This window comes from Exophiala oligosperma, assembly GCF_000835515.1.
Source record: "Exophiala oligosperma strain CBS 72588 unplaced genomic scaffold supercont1.3, whole genome shotgun sequence".
NCBI classification, from domain to species: domain Eukaryota; kingdom Fungi; phylum Ascomycota; class Eurotiomycetes; order Chaetothyriales; family Herpotrichiellaceae; genus Exophiala; species Exophiala oligosperma.
In genome coordinates this window covers 691577-710347 of record NW_015622820.1, presented here as the reverse complement: position 1 = coordinate 710347, position 18771 = coordinate 691577, and the positions used below count along the sequence as shown (strand labels likewise).

At 50.9% G+C, this 18771-nt stretch overlaps 2 protein-coding genes across 2 annotated transcripts; both read left to right on the top strand.

Annotated features, from left to right (window-relative positions):
- The first annotated feature begins 490 nt into the window (after nucleotides 1–490).
- On the top strand, nucleotides 491–3136 carry PV06_03081 (acetyl-coenzyme A synthetase). The gene is made up of 4 exons (XM_016403836.1): nucleotides 491–864; nucleotides 921–949; nucleotides 1014–2487; nucleotides 2537–3136. The coding sequence occupies exons 1-4, from the start codon at nucleotides 823–825 to the stop codon at nucleotides 3002–3004; spliced, it is 2013 nt and encodes a 670-aa protein (XP_016264841.1). The 5' UTR covers nucleotides 491–822; the 3' UTR covers nucleotides 3005–3136.
- Nucleotides 3137–3511: 375 nt separating this feature from the next.
- Nucleotides 3512–10499, top strand: PV06_03080 (uncharacterized protein). Its single transcript, XM_016403835.1, has 6 exons — nucleotides 3512–3890; nucleotides 3960–4064; nucleotides 4285–7745; nucleotides 7969–8190; nucleotides 8244–9995; nucleotides 10070–10499. Exons 1-6 carry the CDS (start codon nucleotides 3800–3802, stop codon nucleotides 10169–10171), a joined length of 5733 nt encoding a protein of 1910 aa, XP_016264840.1. The 5' UTR covers nucleotides 3512–3799; the 3' UTR covers nucleotides 10172–10499.
- Nucleotides 10500–18771: the final 8272 nt, after the last annotated feature.

The window sequence follows — 18771 nt, the reverse complement described above, 5'->3', positions numbered from 1 at the left end:
TAGAGGAACACGACTCTTGGCTGTGTAACTGCCGGTCGTTGTACACGAGGCATTAGTACTCGTACTCGTATGTGATTGTGAGAATCGTCATCATCGCGAAATTCACTGTTGACCCTGAAAAAAGGCATTTGCATGGCACACATCATGTTGGTCTGCGGGAAGCAAGATTGCCATGGTGGCTAGTCGGAAGCGGGCTCGGCGTCAGGTCGGAATCAGAGATGGCAGAGGGATGGTCATGCGAACTAGATGCAAGGAGAGTCGATGATGGACGGTATGGCGGAGCTTGGACTTTGGTGAGAGCCTGATGGACGAGTATCGGTTACCCTTGAGATGGTTAGACTGCGTTCACGGATAAAAGGAGGGATGCAGGGTGGAGGGGCAGTTGACGAGTGATACACAGCAAATGGCGAAGCTCCAGCTTTCCCCGCAGCACCAGATGCAGCGCCCGCCCGAGTCAAATCTTGTCTGACGACGATGTCGGTGCAAATCCCACAGACGAAAGAGAAACAAGGTCACTCGATCAGCTGCGGACAGAGAAAAAGGCACGTTCATCCTTTTCCTCTCTCGCCTTCGCTTCTTCATCCTCCCCTCGTCATCTCTCTTCGCCGCCTCCTGCCTATATTAGTCCATCTGACCTCCGCCCCGGATCCTGGTCCGTTTTTCTGTACCATCCTAGCGCCCACCTGTGCGCATCTGCAACATCAGTAGCAACACTGTAACTCCCTACCTGGGTAATTTTCTCACACCGCTTACTACCTTGATCCTCGATCCTCCTTACACCTGTGTTTGCTATCTGTGTTTTTCTCTGCTACGCCAGTCACCATGTCGGAGGGCAAAGCGCAGCCTCCTAAGGCACCTGTGGTGGTAGGACACGCTCGTCTACGCCCCTCCTTGACACTCCATACTGACCGTGCTTGCAGGCCGAGGCTCACGAGGTGGACACATTCCAGTAAGTGGCTCAACAGCTTGACCTACAGCTTCTCGGAACGGAACTCGTATTGATTTGCTTGCAGTGTCCCGAAACCCTACTTCAAAAAGGGCCCTGGAAAGGCCCACATCAAGGACCTCGACGAGTACTGGTCAATGTACAAGGAGTCGATTGAACAGCCAGACAAATTTTGGGGAAAGATGGCTCGCGACCTTCTATCGTGGCAGCAAGATTTCCAGACGGTACACACCGGGTCTTTGCAGAACGGTGACAATGCTTGGTTCTTGGAGGGTCGTTTGAACGCTAGTTATAACTGCGTTGATCGTCACGCCATCAAGAACCCCGACAAGCCAGCCATCATCTACGAGGCTGATGAGCCGAGTGAGGGCCGCACCCTAACCTACGGCGAACTCCTTCGCGAGGTATCCAGGGTCGCATATACCTTGAAACAGATGGGTGTGAAGAAGGGCGACACCGTTGCCCTCTACCTCCCCATGATTCCCGAGGCTGTTATCTCTTTCCTCGCTGTCACACGTATCGGCGCAGTTCACTCGGTGGTTTTTGCTGGTTTCTCATCTGGCTCGTTAGCCGACCGTATCATCGACGCCGATTCCAAAGTCGTCATCACAACGGATGAAGGGAAACGTGGCGGAAAATTGATCGGCACCAAGAAGATTGTGGATGAAGCTCTCAAGAAGTGCCCAGATGTCAGTCACGTTCTGGTTTACAAGAGGACCGGTGCAGACGTGCCCTGGACCAAGGGCAGAGATTTTTGGTGGCACGAGGAGGTTGAGAAGTACCCCAACTATATCGCACCCGTGCCCATGAACTCTGAAGATCCTCTGTTCCTCCTCTACACTTCTGGTTCGACAGGCAAACCTAAAGGTGTTATGCACTCAACTGCTGGGTATTTGTTGGGTGCTGCGACTACCGGTAAATATGTCTTCGATATTCACGATGACGACGTCTTCTTCTGTGGTGGCGACGTGGGTTGGATCACGGGACACACGTATGTCGTGTATGCTCCGTTGTTGCTGGGTGTAGCCACGGTCGTATTCGAAGGTACGCCCGCCTATCCGAACTTCTCCCGCTATTGGGATGTCATCGACAAGCACAGCGTCACCCAATTCTACGTTGCGCCAACTGCCCTTCGTTTACTCAAGAGAGCCGGTGATGAGCACATCCACCATAAATTGCACAAATTGCGAGTGCTTGGTTCCGTCGGTGAACCCATCGCTGCTGAGGTCTGGAAGTGGTACTTTGAGTCTGTAGGTAAAGAGGAGGCACACATTGTCGATACATACTGGCAGACTGAGACCGGTTCACATGTCATCACTCCTCTGGGTGGTGTTACTCCGACGAAACCCGGTAGTGCTTCTCTACCATTCTTCGGTATTGAGCCTGCCATCATCGATCCCGTTTCTGGTGAAGAAATCCAGGGCAACGACGTTGAAGGTGTTCTGGCATTCAAGCAAGCCTGGCCCAGCATGGCACGCACCGTCTGGGGTGCCCACAAGAGATACATGGACACGTACCTGAACGTGTACAAGGGATACTACGTAAGTGGCAAGCATGTTCAGCAGATCAAAGAGGCTAACCTGATGATAGTTCACTGGCGATGGTGCCGGCCGCGACCACGAAGGTTACTACTGGATTCGAGGCCGTGTCGATGATGTTGTCAATGTTTCGGGCCATCGACTGTCCACCGCTGAGATTGAAGCTGCCTTGATCGAGCACGATGGTGTTGCTGAGGCCGCAGTTGTCGGTATCAACGATGAGTTGACTGGCCAGGCAGTCAATGCTTTCGTGTCCTTGAAGGATGGCATAGATCCGGGTGAGGCCACACGCAAGGATTTGATCTTGCAAGTCCGAAAGCAGATTGGCCCATTCGCAGCACCCAAGGCGATCTTCATCGTTGATGATCTTCCTAAGACACGATCTGGCAAGATCATGAGGAGAATTCTAAGAAAGATTTTGAGTGGCGAGGAGGATAGCCTTGGTGATACGTCAACCCTCAGCGACCCAAGCGTTGTTGACAGAATTATTGAGACAGTCAAGTCTTCGAGGAAGAAGTAGTTTGCTCATGGCGCCCATTGGATATTTTGTCGATACCCTCAGTTAAGACGAAGCTCACGGGGAGAGACGAGGAATATTTTGATAGTCGCGAATATACCAGAACAGTAAATCTCGAATGTATTGATGGGCAAGTTTCCGCTCGCCTATATTGGCTCTGGAGTGCATCCTGTGCCTATTACTCCGCCGCCTAAGATTGAGTGACCATGGGGGCCTAGACCTTTGGAGATTTAGAATCAAGCTGTCACCGGGTGATGATTAGTGCTCTTCGTTATCTTTATTTTAGGCTGCAAGACTACGAGCAGCAAGAAGCCTATAGTTAATGCCGACCTACCGTACGGAGTACTGCTCTGGCAGAGTCACTGCCAACAGGGGCACTGAGTCTCCAACCAATCATATTTACAGCTTTCGTTGGCGGTAGTTAGGCTGACATATCTTTCTTGGCATAAACCAAGTCGCTGCGCTGGAGGCTGGTGCGCTTCCTCATCCCCGTGTCCTTCGCAGGCGCGTCAACTTTTTGTTCAAGCCCATCATTTCTTTTACTTTCACCTCGATCGAAAGCTCGTTCGCAGCCGAGCGCTCGAGTGTTGCAGCTGTTCCAGACATAGAAAGCGCGCATATTCGCCTGCTGCCTGTGTCTGTCTCTGCCTCGATTCCTTCACTGCGGCGCGTCACGAGCTTTCCACCTCACCTTTTTTTAATCCCTGCACCTTCGCTCATTACCCATTGACAATATTGTCCTTTATTATTTTTCTTCCGTCAAACATAGCTCAACGACGCTCTTCCATACCCGCCAGTATGTCGTTTGGCGGCGGCGGATTTTCTTTCGGCTCTAATACCAACACCCAGAACACCGGTTTTGGTGGGTTTGGCAATAACACCAACAGTGGTAAGTCCATGTCTCTGCACAATCTCAATTCCACCTTGTTCGCCCTGACACCCTTTCGATTCGGTCTAGGCTTCGGCACAAGCACAAGGAACACTGGTTTCGGGGCCAGCACGGCTGCGTCGAACCCCTTTGGTGGTGGTAGCGGCGGTAGCACTTTTGGATCTCCGGCTGGAGGTGCGTCAGACAAATTCCCTGGTCCTTCTTTCTTTCTTCCCTGCATCGACAAGATATATCCCACTATTGTCTACAGTGTGCATTGTTTTGCCGATCTCTTGTCGCATCTAAAACATCAAGTCATGGTCTATCGATATAAATGCGTCCCACTACCCTTCCCATATCGCATCCTTTCATCCACGCATCAAAAGAATGGACGAGCTAACTCCGCTATCTGCAGGTTTCGGAAACAACAGCAACACATCCGGCTCCCTCTTCGGCAATAAACCGGCCTCAAATCCCTTCGGCACGAGCACAAACACAGGAGGTGGCTTGTTTGGCAATTCGACAACAACTCAACAAAACTCGGGGTTTGGAGGTTCAACAGGAGGATTCGGTAACAATGCAAGCACCGGCGGCTTTGGGGGCAGTACGGGTGGATCATCTTTCAGCTTTGGAGGTGCCAACAAGCCTGCTTTTGGGGCATCGAACAGCTCTACCCCTCTCTTCGGTCAAGGCGGTACTGGGACAACAGGTGGCTTTGGCGGAGGCGCATTTGGCGCTTCAGGATCTGGAACGGCTTTGAGCAACCAACCCGTTCCTCCTTCCGAAGGGACTGCCTCTACACCCTATGCTCCGACGTTGGAGAAAGATGCCTCTAATCAACAGAGCAACTACCAAAGCATCAATTTCATGCAACCCTACCAGAAATATTCGTTCGAAGAGCTTCGCTTAGCAGACTACAACGCCGGACGTCGCTATGGCAGTGCCACAGGAACCTCGGGGGGATTTGGCTCAAGTACTTTCGGTGGTTTCGGTGGTAGCAGCAGTACTCCAGCTTTTGGTGGTGGCAACACTTCCTCGGGTGGTCTGTTCGGCGGACAGACAACCTCGTCGTCAACACCTTTCGGTGGCAGCGGCACTCAAACCTCTGGTTTTGGTGGGGGAGGCCTCTTCGGAAGTAAGCCTGCGACAGGCGGGCTCTTTGGCCAGCAGCAGTCGACAGGCACATCTTCTGGTGGACTGTTCGGCACGGCGAGCAGCACTGGTGGTGCTTTCGGGGGCGGAAACTCCGGAGCATTCGGTTCTGGGACGAACAGTGGCGGTCTCTTTGGACAACAGCAAAATAAGCCGGGAGGCTTGTTCGGCTCTACCGGCACCACCGCCACCACAAGTGCTCCTTCATTTTCCTTCGGCAATGCAGCTCCGACCAGTGGCGGCACTGGCCCCTTTGGAAACAACAATCAGCAGCAGCAACAGCCTCAGCAGCAGTCTGGTGGCTTGTTCGGTGCTGCGAACCAACAAAAGCCACTCTTTGGCGGCGGCTCCGGAGGCTTTGGCGGTGCGACAACCCAGAGTCAGCCTTCTGGAGGTCTGTTCGGCACCTCCACGGCCCAGACTGGCGGAGGTGGTCTTTTCGGCAACAACACTGCGACAACTGGTGGTACTGCAACTGGTCTTTTTGGTTCCAACAACAATACATCTAATCCTGGGCTTTTCGGTGGCCAAGCTCAAAAGCCTGGTGGTCTTTTCTCCAACAGCGCCTTTGGAACAAGCCAGCCGAGCACTGGCGGCGGTTTGTTCGGCACTAGTGGCTCCAACAATCAACAAGGCGGAGGTTTCTCTTTCGGAAATGCTGCTCAGAAGCCTGCAACAAATTCATTGTTTGGCAACAGTGGCACAGGACAAGCCCCGGGTCTCTTCAGTCAGACTGGTGGGACAAGCTTATTCGGCAACTCACAGAATGCGCAGCAGGGCCAGCAACAGCAGCCAGAATTCAAGCAGTCATCGTTGAATGATCCGAATCCGTATGGTCAGACGTCAATCTGGACTGGCCTGCCAGTACCTACCCCTGAGACTGCAAAGCCTCTTTTCACCCCGTTGTCGGCAACTCAAAAGATGAGGGAAAGCCAGGCAAAGCCGCCACCCAGTCTCCGTCTCAGCCAGTCCCGGTACATGACACCTCCACGCCGTTCCGGCTTCGGCTTTTCCTACTCCACCTACGGAACTCCCAATAGTGCTGCAAGTACTCCTGGTGGAAGCGGATTGACCAATAGCATGTACGGCAGTCGAAGCTTCACAGGCGGTAGTTTCGGACGTTCTTTCGGAAAGAGTGCCTCGGCAAGTAACTTGAGGTCTCAATTCTCAGGCGATACGGAAGGCGTCCTCAGCCCAGGCGCATTCGCACCCAGCGCGAGTCGTTGGTCTAGTGGCAACATGCGCCGGCTCACCATTGATCGAAGCATTAGAAATGACCTTTTTACACGACCTTCTCTTCCTACTCTACCCATGAATGGCTCTGAAAAGCCCAACGGTAGTCAGGATGAGCCTATTATGATCAACGGTACGGAATCTTCAGGTGATTTGAGCAAATTGAAAAAGCGGGTAAGCTTTGATAAAGGAACTTTTGGTGGACAGGAAGCTACCCTGAACGGGGAGTCGGGAGCTCTGGTACGAACGGAGACCGATGGGGAAGACTCTGAGTCAGGCAGAACTCTTAATGGCAGTGCCACGCCTGAGGCTGAATCCTCTCGGACCAACGAGCTTGCTATGGTGCCTGAAGATCGCGAATCCGACCATGTTTCCCTCAAGAAGGCGGTTCAAGCGAAGCCCGACCCGCAACCAGGTGACTACTGGATGAAACCTAGTCGAGCGGAACTGGGAAAGATGCCGCGCGAGAAACTGCAAAAATTTGTTGGCTTTGAAGTGGGCCGTAAAGGCTGCGGGAAAGTTACTTTCAACGGCGCAGTGGATCTTACTGCAATCCCCTTGGACGATCTTTATGAAAAGATTGTGGAGATCCGCCTTCGATCGGTCACCGTCTATCCAGATGCCAGTTCGAAACCTCCTGTTGGTAAAGGTCTCAATGTGCCTTCGACGATCTCCATCGAAAACTCTTGGCCTCGCTCTCGTGGTCAACCTTCATCCGCTACCAGCGGCCCGATTTTCGACAAGCACGTCAACCGATTGAAGAAAATGCACGGTACTGAATTTGTCAACTACGAAGTCTCGACTGGTGTTTGGACGTTCAGAGTCCCTCATTACACTCGCTATGGTTTGGACTATGACGAAGACGAAGATCTAAGCCAGAGTCAGATGTCTGCGCCACCAGACTCACTGAGTGCCTCACAGTCTGGCAACATGTCTGAAATGGATGTTGACAGCGAGGATCAGGATGACAGCCCAGATGAAGACGATACATTTGCTTTCAAGCAAAAGACGGTCCCAGGAGGGTTTGGACGTCGATCTGCAATTGACTACGATGTCGAAGTACCAATCGCACAGAGTGTTGCGGACTTCCACGAATCTGAGTTGTCGGAGGAGTCTGCAGCTGAGGAAAGTGACAACGAGGTCAGCATGGTGGGCTCGTTTCCCCCTAGAAGTGCAACCATTCTCGAAAGCCCCAGCAAACCCATACTGAAGGCAAGTCAGATGGGCACTCCAGGCAAACACCTCATCAGCCTCGACGGCGATTGGGCTGAGCAACTCCAACGCACAATCAGCCCTCGCAAGCAGAACCGTGAAGCTCTGCGTGATGTCCAAAACAAAATTCTCCTTGATCGAGCCTACGAACCAATCAAACCAAAAGCCCACAATAAGAATGAGTTCCGTACGAGCATTGACATAATGAACTCTTTGTTCAGCAAACATGAGGCAAGAATGGCAAAGGGAAAAAAGGGACAGGCAGGGCCGGATTTTGAGGTTTGAATTTCCCTACCCTCCTTTTTCTTACCTTTTCCCTGTTGTTGATCCGATGAACCCTGGAAGGATTGAAAGTGGATGATATTATGTACGTCAGGACAGCAAAAGTCGAAAACTACAGATGGTAACGAATGGGAATGTAGGTCCAGGGTTCAGTCGAGGTCTCACATAGCATGTAGGTAGTCTATGAATGAAACAAATTGGCTAAATTTTTGTCTCTTAGTTTCCTTATTCGAAGCGCGCAAAGACTTTTGATGATCACGACTCCGAAATGACCGAGAACGACAAACTGTGGCATCTTTCGTTCAAACCCCAGTTCACCCAATTGAACAAACTCGTTTATAAGGTTGATGGTGCGGTTCAAAATGATGCTTCCTGGACGAACGACATTCTGATGGGCAACGAGGGAGGGGACGTGGCCATTACTTCGCTTCGATCTGCAACAGTATGTGCGGTTGTTATTCAATTGTCGTTGGTATCGACTTACGTTTTCGTTAGGTAGCAACGAGCACCGAGACCTTGATGGCAAACACAAAAGTAAAGCTTGTCGAGAAGGTACCATTTGTGCAGCACGATGCTGTTGACTTCTCCCAAGCCAAAGATCCACTGGCTCAGCAAGGCGCTAGCGAGGATGAAATCGACGTCTACCGACTCTCACACGTTCTCTTCGACGAGTTCGAAGACGAATTTACTCGTGGCTTAAGTCGACAGCAACAACGAGAATTTCTGACCCGCATACGGAAAGATCGTCTTTCAAAATTCCTTGCTGAATTTGTCTGGCGTCGGCACGCTGAAACGATCAAAGCTGCCGAGAAAGCCAGCGCTGCAACCGCAGCGATCCTTCAACTCACCGCCCACAATCTCAAGGCGGCCTGTGAGATGTTGACACGCGAACATGATTTTCATCTGAGCTTGTTAGTCGCGCAGATTGGACAGGCCGATGCCGCGTTCCAAAACGACATGGCCGACCAGATAGAGTCATGGAGACAGCAGGGCGTACTCAGCGAGATGTCGGAAGAGATTCGTGGCGTCTATGAGCTTCTTGCTGGGAACACAACCATTGCGCAAGGCAAGCAGAAGGTTCCGGTCGAGGACAAGGCTAGCACATTCGCCCTGTCGGAAAAGTTCGAACTCGATTGGGTACAGGCGTTTTGTTTGTGTCTGTGGTACGGGCGCCAGAAACACGGTGACATTGCGGATGCAGTGTCCGATTTTGCAGACAAGGTGGCGACTCACGAGGAATCTGCCAGTCCCATCGGTGAAGACGGCAAGGAGGATTTGCTATGGGTGATGCTCAAGTTGTTCGCCAGCAAAGAGAAGCCCAGCAGTGTCGAGGCGCCTGTCTTTCCACAAGCGTTATCAGCTCTCGCTCAGCCCTGGAACTCCGCTCACGCCTTCCGGCTGCACCACTTTATTGCCGCTGCTGTACGGGGAGTCAAGGTCGACAACGACAAAGCGGACGACTTGGCAATGTCACTGATGTTCGAATATTCCGCAAAAGGCGACATCCTTGGTGCAATATACGCCGCCGCACACATCAGCGGTTCAGCCACCCGCGGCTCGCACATTCGGGAATTGCTTAACAGGCATGCTGCTGTGTTGCCATCCTCCCCCGACCTGGACTCGGATGAAGCTCCCACTTCCCAGGCTCAGCAAGCTCAGCCACAAATCTGGAAAGACCTGACAACTCACCTCAAGGTGCCTGTTGGTTGGATCTGTCACGCCAAAGCACTTTACTCTCGGTCTAGCAGCGACGCGCCCACGGAATTGACCTATCTCATCCTCGCGCGCGAATTCGCCGAAGCGCATGAGTGTTTGCTGAAGCGCGTCGCGCCACGCCTTGTGATCGACGAGGATTGGGATACACTCCAGTCGACACTGGCCAAGTTCGGCCCTAACCCTGCAGACAAACTTGGGATCGGCGAGTGGGAAAGTGGAGGTCAAGTGTACGCCGACTTTGTGTCGTTGATGGCGGCGGCGGGTGATTCGATGCTTACGCCTGGTCACCAACAACGACGTGGGAGTGCTCCACCGCAGGAAGCTGCCGAATCGAGAAGGGCATTGTTGCTAAGATTGCGCAACGCATTGATCGAATTGAACGCACGCTTCGTCAGTCGTCGTCAAGGTGAGACGCCGCCAGCGCTGGACAAGGACAAGGAGAACCTGGAACAAAGAGTCGCCTTGTGCGAGATGGGAAGAGCGGTCGCGAGAGCCATCGAATCGGATGAGGACCAAGGGTTGAGTGGGATGGTATGTTGTGTGCCTTCCGTCTATTGTATGTTTTGACTTTGGTGACAACTGACGTTTTGGTGTGATGTCTACAGCAATCGATCCTCGACCTACCACTCACTGCCGATGTGAGATTGACTCATGCTCGGACTTTGGGAGTGGAATATTACCGTGGGGTCATGGCAATGGCGAGATGAGGTTTTGGTCCTCTTGATTTGGGCTTTGGGTTTTGGGTTTCGGCTCGAGAAGAAAAGGGTATCGGAATCCTGATCCTATTCAAAAGGTGGTGTGTGTGTGTGTGTGTGTGCGTATGGAACAGTATTGGAACAATTGACAATCGAGTAGAGGCAAGGGAAGATCCAAAAAAGAAAATAAAGAACAAAAGCAAAACTGTTTGCGTGTGCCTGGGTCACTCTTTGGGTATTCTCATTACTTTTGGGCGCTACGCCTCGATTCTGACGGGCGCCTCTCCCTTCTGCATGTATGTAGACCTTTACAGAGGAGCATGAAATGAATGAATTACACCATACGATCAATGCGAATGAATTGTTTTTTGTTTTCTTGTTTCTTGCGTTGCGTAATGGCCCTGCCTCTTTTAACTATGTAGCTATTCTATCAACAAGAAAGAGAGAGAGAGAGAGAGAGAGAGAGAGAGAGAGAGAGAGAGAGAGATCACATGATCAATACCTTGCTTTAACTGAACTGACGATAAAGCACACTTCATGTGGCGAGGTAATAGTGTCGATTTTTGTTTCTTCTCCCTTCCGGTTGCCTCTCTTCTTCATTTTCGTCATCATTGTCATCATCTTGCTTTTCTTGTTCCCATTTGGCGTTGTAAAACGTTGCAACACTTTGGTCTGCCGTAAGCCTCCCGTGTTGTCGTACAAGGCTGGCTGAATCCAGGGGGGCCCGGATGGAGTAAACACAGTAGGTCCGTGCACGATGATATATCCCTCTCTCTCTCTCAACAATTCGAATCAAGGTGGTGGCGATGTAGTGTGTGTGGATGTGGGTGTATATATTTCGTATCACGACGACACTGATGCACTGAAGCATCGAGTACGCAGTTATGGTTGTGGTTGTTATTGTTATTGTCAAAGCCCTATAACAGCTTCTATCTCCCCGTCTTCGTGTATGAGGCTGAAGTGCCATTGAACATTTTGGTATGATTATACCGCACGGCTTGGGTATGCTCGATCCGAGTCACTTGACCAGGATGTGAGCCCCCGTGTCCTGCCTTCTTCGAAAGGTCGAGGTCGGTGATGGTACTGTCGCAGGGAGGGAGATAGGTAGCATCGTGTTCTTTTCTTGAATCGGTCACACAAAGATGTGACTTGTATAGAACGTTGTTTTTTGGGATCAATGGTCAAGTAAGAACTCCTGCTTCCTTCGACCTTTGGATCCCATCACGGAGCAAAAGGTGTCGTCTGTATGATCCCGTCAGGTATGAACACACCTGTTTTCCTTCCGATCATACATACATAAATAAATCAATAGTTCTTCCGAGCTACAAAGCGCGGGGAAGAGACTCTCACCTCCTGGAGAGATTTAAGCCTGCTCTCAAGACTCTTGACTTGTGGAGCAAGCAACACCATCGGACAAAAAGCCGAACACATACCGATCGACCAGAGTCATCTGGTAGGGTGGCCAGACCGGTGTCCGATATACATGGGTAGTAGGTGGCCGTGACACGATGATAGTGACCTTCGAGTTCGATAGGCATAATTCGTTTCGACCGACTGGAATGAACGGCCTTGCTGGATTGAGCTTCATGACCTCGTCGAAGTTGACGAGGATCAAAAGCATGTACCTTCCCTTTCAGTCCGTCTAGGTCTCAACATTCGCGATAAAAGGCCTCGAAGAGGACAACATGGAGCATCTCCACGGTGACGGCTAGATAAGTCGACAGCTGAACAAGCTCAGACGACGGACCATGTCTGGCAATGATATACAAAAGTCGTCTGGTCATCTCTGTGAAATTTGGTAGAAAGATTACTCCACCCCGAGATCAAGAAAAAAAGAAAGGCCAGAGGATGCAGGATGCAAAAGAGGGGGTGGGAAAAGAATGCTGGTTGTGAGCCATGGATTTTTGATTCACTTGGGACCGCAGGTAGACTGACTGCTTGATACTTCGTCGAGCCGACTCAAAACGAAAGTAACGGGCTTCGCTCAAGGTCGAGAGTCGGAAAAAAGACAGGCAACAGCTGGAAACGTATGAAAACACTCCGGCTGGGAAGAGAAAGACTTATCTGGGCAGAAGAAGTAGGTTGGTGCTATCAAAAACCCAGCCACCACTCCCGAAAGCTATGAAGTCCGTAGTCCGTCGATAAGTGTGAGACCAGGCAGTAGAATATTGTAAACGAGTTCCACGTTGGTGAATAAAATCAACTCCTCAACCATTTGGGGAAAATCACACAAACGTACCAAACATGTAAGACGTGGTTTCGACTGAATCCTTGGTTCTGGTGATGACTGGATACCCACTGATATCCTTCCGTGGTATTTGTTCCTGAGGACATGCGATAACTGTCGGTTCTACCAACACACATGGTTTGCTAATAGATCTAGCGAACACAATCGATGGTTTCACAGATTCTCGTCGAGGCAAAAAGGTTGTTGCACGCAGCGATGAAACATTTCGGGCATGTTGTCCAGCCACCACGAGGCAGCTTCAAAGCTAGACGATATGTATAAATATATATCCTTGGGAGTCCGCCTCGAAAGATTCCTGGTTCTGATGTGAGTGCCTCATCGCGTTCGAAATCAATAACAAAAAGTCTTCCTCCTAACCACCAGAGACAGTGCGTTCTCGCTGACTGATACTTCATGTCCTTTCAAAAGCTGGACTCCTTGACTGGGCACGGCATCTCCGAGTTTGTGATTCTGCATGAAGAGAATGTGCTATAGGTGGACCCTCGTATAGCAAAGAAGTCCGTACTGGCCCAAAACTCATCATCAATCTGACGGCTGTCGTGGCTTTCCCATGCGGTCGTGGACGACCTCGTTCTCGGGGGTTCCGATGGTCACCAGATCATTGATGCTTTGTAGAAAACAGATAGTCCAAAGCGCCTCCGTAGTGTAAGGCAGCTTGTCTCCGAGGAAGTGAACACCGAAGAATCAATGGTTTGATCTTGACTCGTGGACTCCAGTTGGTTCCTACCGCAGGCTTTTCGAAAATTCGTGCGATAGTCACGGTTCAAGCAGTAGGCTCTGATGACGCCGTTAGGAATGCAGCCTGTTTCTTATCGGCTGCAGATGTTCGAGTCAGACCTTGAAAGATCGACAAGTCCGTAGAAGTGTAGACTGCTAAAGCGACTGTGAAATCTGATCCTGCCTGCCCTTTCAATCGACGCATCATCACTCTAGCCTCCTCTTGATCGCCGCTTCCGGACAGACACGTCCAAAGGTTAGAGTGCCCACCCAAGCTTCAGCCTTCTCTCACCACCATCGTGAGCCCTTCACCGCCTTGAACGAGTACATTTGACAGGGGCCAGAGTCTCCTCATGACGCCTGCAATGGCAAAATGTGTCAACATCGTGGCATGTGGCGTCGTTCTTGTCTCCAGCTGAAGAGCTGAAGTACACCCCAGCCAGGCATTTAGATGGTTTGGAGACGAAATGTACACATTATTCTTCATGTTCGAGTTGTGACACAACATGTTGAACATCTCACACGAATGTATGGACGCGATTTGGACTCACTGGAGCTCACGGTGCCAGCCTTTTATTAGCTTTCAAGTCTAGTCGACCGAGGGAGAACGATAAGTATCGCCGGTGAAGTTTTTCCCGAAAGCAAGCTCGACAACTCAGGCTGGGTGGTATTCACAGTCTAACTTTTCGTATAGGTGGCTCTGTCTCACGGTTATACTTCACACAATCTATGGTGATGGCGGAGCTCAATGGGACTTCTAGGACACATGCGTTATCAACTGCAAATCTGCTTCTGCTTGATCTAGATAACTAGATCGTACTCAAAGTTTGCTCCCTCGCCACAAATATATAAGACTGTTGCGCATCCCCCAACCTGACAACTTCTTTTTCTCTTCTCTACGAGCAAGTTGGTGATGAGAAGCATGTCCGAGAAGATGGCCCCGATGCACCTGATGAAGAGCTTGCTGGCCCTGGTAGGGATTTGGATGAACGATGTAACCTTTGTTCGCCTGTGAGGCGATATTGTCATTTCGTCGTTAATACTAAATATTATTTTAAGTAAGTAAGGGATCCTTTTCCTGACTCCGGTGACCTTGGCTATCAAACTGACATGAGCAAGATGAGTTCCATAGAGATACTTCCAAAACATCCATTACTCCAACCAAGGTTGTTTCCAAGACAGCCCAAAAAGACACAGGCCTCCTTCTTCTTCCCCGACAAACCATTTCTTTGATCATGATCCCCAACCTGATTGGTGTTTGCTATCCTCGTGGTTGACAGCATCATGATTCTCAACGCCGTTGCTGTTGACGTCATTGCTGTCGACCTCATCGTGAGGCCAGTAGCTCTGACTGCGGGCTGCCATTTTGTAAGAATCACCATTCTTCTGCATGGCGGGCAATAGGTAGGGCATGGTGGTCGTATACTGTGACGATGTGGTCATGGAGGTCGTGTAATGTGACTGGGTGGCCGTGGCAGTCGTATACTGGGGCGGCACGGTCATGGAAGTCGTATACTGTGACGGTACGCCCATGGCGGTCGTATACTGGGGCGGTGCGGGCATAGAGGTCGTATATTGAGGTTGTATGTGCATCGGTGCCGAGTTACTCATGCCTTGGTAGGACATTCGACGACTGATATCTTCTCCATTGCTGAGGTGAGGCATGGGGCCGTTGTGACCAGGCAAAGCCATGTAAGTCGGAGCGAATGGAAAACGGCCAGAAGGATTTGGAGTATAGCAGTTTGCTGTCCAGTCTGTACTTGGAGACTTTCGCTTACTGTGCAACAGTCAGTTCTTGCAACTGGAAAAAACAATCATGGGAGGGCTGACCGAGGCTCCTTCCTAGTTCTGACCTTGACGCCCGACTCACGCATGTTTTTGGTGAACTGCGTCGATACCTTCGAATATGCCTCGTTCTTGTTGGTGCTGACTGCATGGGTGAGTAAAAAAGGATGAACAGATGGCAGGTTCAAGGCTTACTGATCAATTCGCTGCCCTCGATCTCAGCGATCTGCTCTATGTATGGTACTCGGAACTTTCCACTAATATATTGGTGAGCAACAAAACCAGAAATAAGCCTCGAACTCACACACCCCGAGTCTTCATCAATGCCATCACCACCGTGCAGTTTGTAAACAACAAATTTGAGGACATATTTGCCAGAATATCTGATTCCAAGTGTGGGGAATGTGAAGATGGATAGATCTAAAAATTGAGTGAGTTGAACCCTTCCACCAGGACAGACAGACAGTATCTTACCACCTTGAGCATGTTTCAGCTTCTGCAATGATGAAGTGGTGGATCCCATCAGAGTATCAATTTTCATAGGTAGTCCTGATTCGGACGGCCGTACCGTGGCAACGCAAAACACATGCGGATCGACGATCGCTCGACCGTCTTCGGACCATTCGAGGGCAGGTGGGGGTTCGAGAGCGTTGTTGGTGTCCTTTTGAACTGTATTCACATCAGCACAGCTTCAAAGCTGACTTGAGCGTTCTCACCACATCGCTTCTTAACAGTTTTCCCACTTTGGGCCTTCCCACCGAGCCCAGCTACTGGAACAGCAGAAGTCGAGGCACGCCACAACGTTGGCTCTTGTAGAAGAATCAGAGAATAGTTATCGCAGTCCACTCTGCGTAGAGGAGGGCGCGAGCATGGTTCGGCTGTAGGCGCTGCTGCACTACGTACGGACCACGGGTTGTGAAAATTCTGGAAGAAGAGCTCTTCATCGTGTGCGCTGATGACCCCGAAAGGCCTTGTTGGGGAGACCATCTCTTGAGGTTCAGAGGGGAGTGAGAGCGTTGGTGAACAGGTAGACAGTCCAAAGAAGAAGACCACAGCCAAGTTCGGCTCGAAGTCGTAGATTTGTCTGGACGAATCTGTACTGTAGAAAGGAAAACTGGTACAGCAGTACAGCGTAGGGAAGAAGGGTGGGACCGGGACATATGCTATTTGAAGCTGGATGAAAATGGATCGAAAAGGAATGTGCGAGGACCTCTTCTCTTGGCTTTCGAGGGCCAGCCAAAGCTGCTGAAACGTTAGTTGAACGCGTGATGTATTGTTGTGAGGAAATGAAGCAATGAGATAGGAGTACCTGGTAATAGAGGTTCCGACAGAATGGTTGCTGAATCTCGCGTTGTGGGACCAACAAAGCAACAGTATCAAATCACAATTCCCCCACGCGTCGTCGATGCAACCTGAGGCATAGAAAACGATGAGATAGATGCTGGATGTAACAATGGGATATGCCGACTGCCTTGATACTAACGCTGTGTGACTGTCTCTGAGGTAAAGGGTGGAGGGAGTTTTGATATCGTCGTGGTATACAGTAATAACTCGAATCGTATCCCATAAGGCAGGAAGTGTCAAAATGGCGCAGTTTCTATTCCAACCTGTGATGAGCTGCTTGAGGGGCAGGCACGTTGACTCTGAAATAGAGCTCGAATGATAACAACATACACAGGAAGCGTGTCGTTGGTATCGTCGTCGGTGTCTCAATCGTTGTTTTTACCGTTGTTATCGTCGTCTTCAACACCCAGCGACACACGAGATCAAGTGCAGTTCGCCTGGTCAAGTATCGCATACAAGCTGTGCATCAGGTTCGACAGCAAAATATCTTCCTGATCACTCAGTTGAGGCTCCGTTGTCTTGAAAACATCGCTGCAACAATGACTAGGTCTTCCTCTGTGTGGAGCGTATATCTACACCATCGGCACCTCTGCACTTGACGAGGCCGCAGCGAGTTGTTTGCCGACGGTTGAAGGATGTGTGAGACAAAGAGATGACATCTGCCGTGAGGCCCAGCCGACATTAACGAGTGTTTGCCCGCAGGTAGAGCAAAAGTGAATATTGACTGTGATGGCGGCGATGGAGGTGAGATCCCAAGTGGCTGTAGCAACAGAGACTAATGATGGTACAGGCTTTTTGAGCAACGAAGCACCGTCCTGCATTGTGACACCTTGCTTGCGATATGCAGAGCTCACAATGTCGAGTCCACTGGCTGAAAGCCACGAACCTCCCCTCCCTGCCGACCGCCCGCCGCTGTCTAGGTGATGAACCCAGCAGTAGTCTGGCCTTGAGCAATCGCTGTCCGACAGACACATTGTCAGCCATCACAAGTAGCCTAAGGAGCAAAGCTCCGCTGGGTCGCTGAGCAACCTATACCTGGATGGTGGATAGTGGTAGAGGGAAGAGATACAAGGATTGTGGTAAGAGGGGGGACACCAACGAGACGGTCAGGGTGATTCAGCAAGATCAAGGCGGCATCCGACACTTGCGAATTGTAGCAACAGAAGACGAAGGATAGATGTCACGGCATGCAGCCGATATCCTAGAAACAGCTGCCTCGAATTGGTGAACACTGGCACCATGTGGCTTTCTCCCACATACCGAAGCTGGTCGAAATTCCGTTTGATAGTGCGCATGCCTTTGTTGTATTGATCTGCATCCCAGCGAGGCTTCAAAGCAACTTCAAACGAATATGCTAAAAGGCGCCAGCAAGCTTGATGGAGGTTCTTGTGTCAGTTTAACACTCAAAATGGCAGGGGGCCAACGAAATGGAACCCGCGAGAAGGAAACCAACCACAAGGGGTGTATCTTATCGAGGATTCAGCAAAGATGATTGTTGGCCAAATCGCATTGTCCCTGGGACTGACAGGGTCACCTGTCCATGTCGTTGTAAAGGGTTGCAGGCCATTTCACGAGGCGATCCCACGACAAGGCATTCAGCGCAGCTCCAGTTCCCATTTTGCGGGCACCACTCCGAGGAGTGCAACGGTCTCTTGCTAGTTTCGAGCTTGTCGGGGCTCATGCAGGTCTCGCTGGCATGGCGGCATCTGGTCGCAACATCCGAGCAGGGCAAAATTCGACAGGATCTCTGAATGACCCCTATTTTCACCTACGTCTCGATTTTCCTTGACGAAGCGCTGCGAGTTGTTGGTCACTTGCATCAAGCCTGATGTAAATAATGGTCAGGTTATGCTGGAGGTGACATATTGCGGCCGGAGCGAGGGGGCTTGGATCATATTTGCTTCGACTGCTGGTTCTGTGGACGCATCCATCCGGCTCACTCTGGTTCTCGGAAATTACGGTACGATCAAGATGGCGTCGTGCGAGGCAAATCCTAAAGATGTGTGTTTTATGCCGTGACAGCCTGGGTATTGTACCAGTTCCGGCGCGCCTTGATAATGGAAATGGCCCGACACCGGCAAGATTGGCAGGGACTGCCACGAAGGCTACCAGCCAGGACAGATGGAGCTGTCGAGATCAATCTGTATCGTCTGAGCCTCTGTCGTCGAAGAGATAATGATGGCGAATGGGCTCGGTAGCTCCACACTTGCCTAAATTACGGAAAAGCCCGATCGATGGGCAGAGACCACGAAGAAAACCATATATCCTTGGTAGTGGGACAGTCACCAGAGGGTGTCAAAGGCATTACCAAACACCTCGTGGCGAGGCACAGAAACATCCAGAGATACAGGATCCAAGGGACTGGTCATTGTACTCGTATTCGTACAAGCACGGCCCCTTCGCTTGCACGTTTAGCGGCTTTCAGATAGCTGCAGCGACGCGTCCTACCGCGGATCGCCCTGAAGACCACTGACAAATTAGCTGCACTCACTGAAGACCCTCCTTTGGTTATCGACGT

Excerpts from the sequence above, each read along its gene's own strand:
- PV06_03081 (XM_016403836.1), top strand. The coding sequence starts at position 823 with ATGTCGGAGGGCAAAGCGCAGCCTCCTAAGGCACCTGTGGTG. Across the intron at positions 865-920 it reads CTCCTAAGGCACCTGTGGTG|GCCGAGGCTCACGAGGTGGA; the intron begins GTAGGACACGCT and ends CCGTGCTTGCAG. Across the intron at positions 950-1,013 it reads CACGAGGTGGACACATTCCA|TGTCCCGAAACCCTACTTCA; the intron begins GTAAGTGGCTCA and ends ATTTGCTTGCAG.
- PV06_03080 (XM_016403835.1), top strand. The coding sequence starts at position 3,800 with ATGTCGTTTGGCGGCGGCGGATTTTCTTTCGGCTCTAATACCAACACC. Across the intron at positions 4,065-4,284 it reads TTTTGGATCTCCGGCTGGAG|GTTTCGGAAACAACAGCAAC; the intron begins GTGCGTCAGACA and ends CGCTATCTGCAG. Across the intron at positions 9,996-10,069 it reads ACCAAGGGTTGAGTGGGATG|CAATCGATCCTCGACCTACC; the intron begins GTATGTTGTGTG and ends TGATGTCTACAG.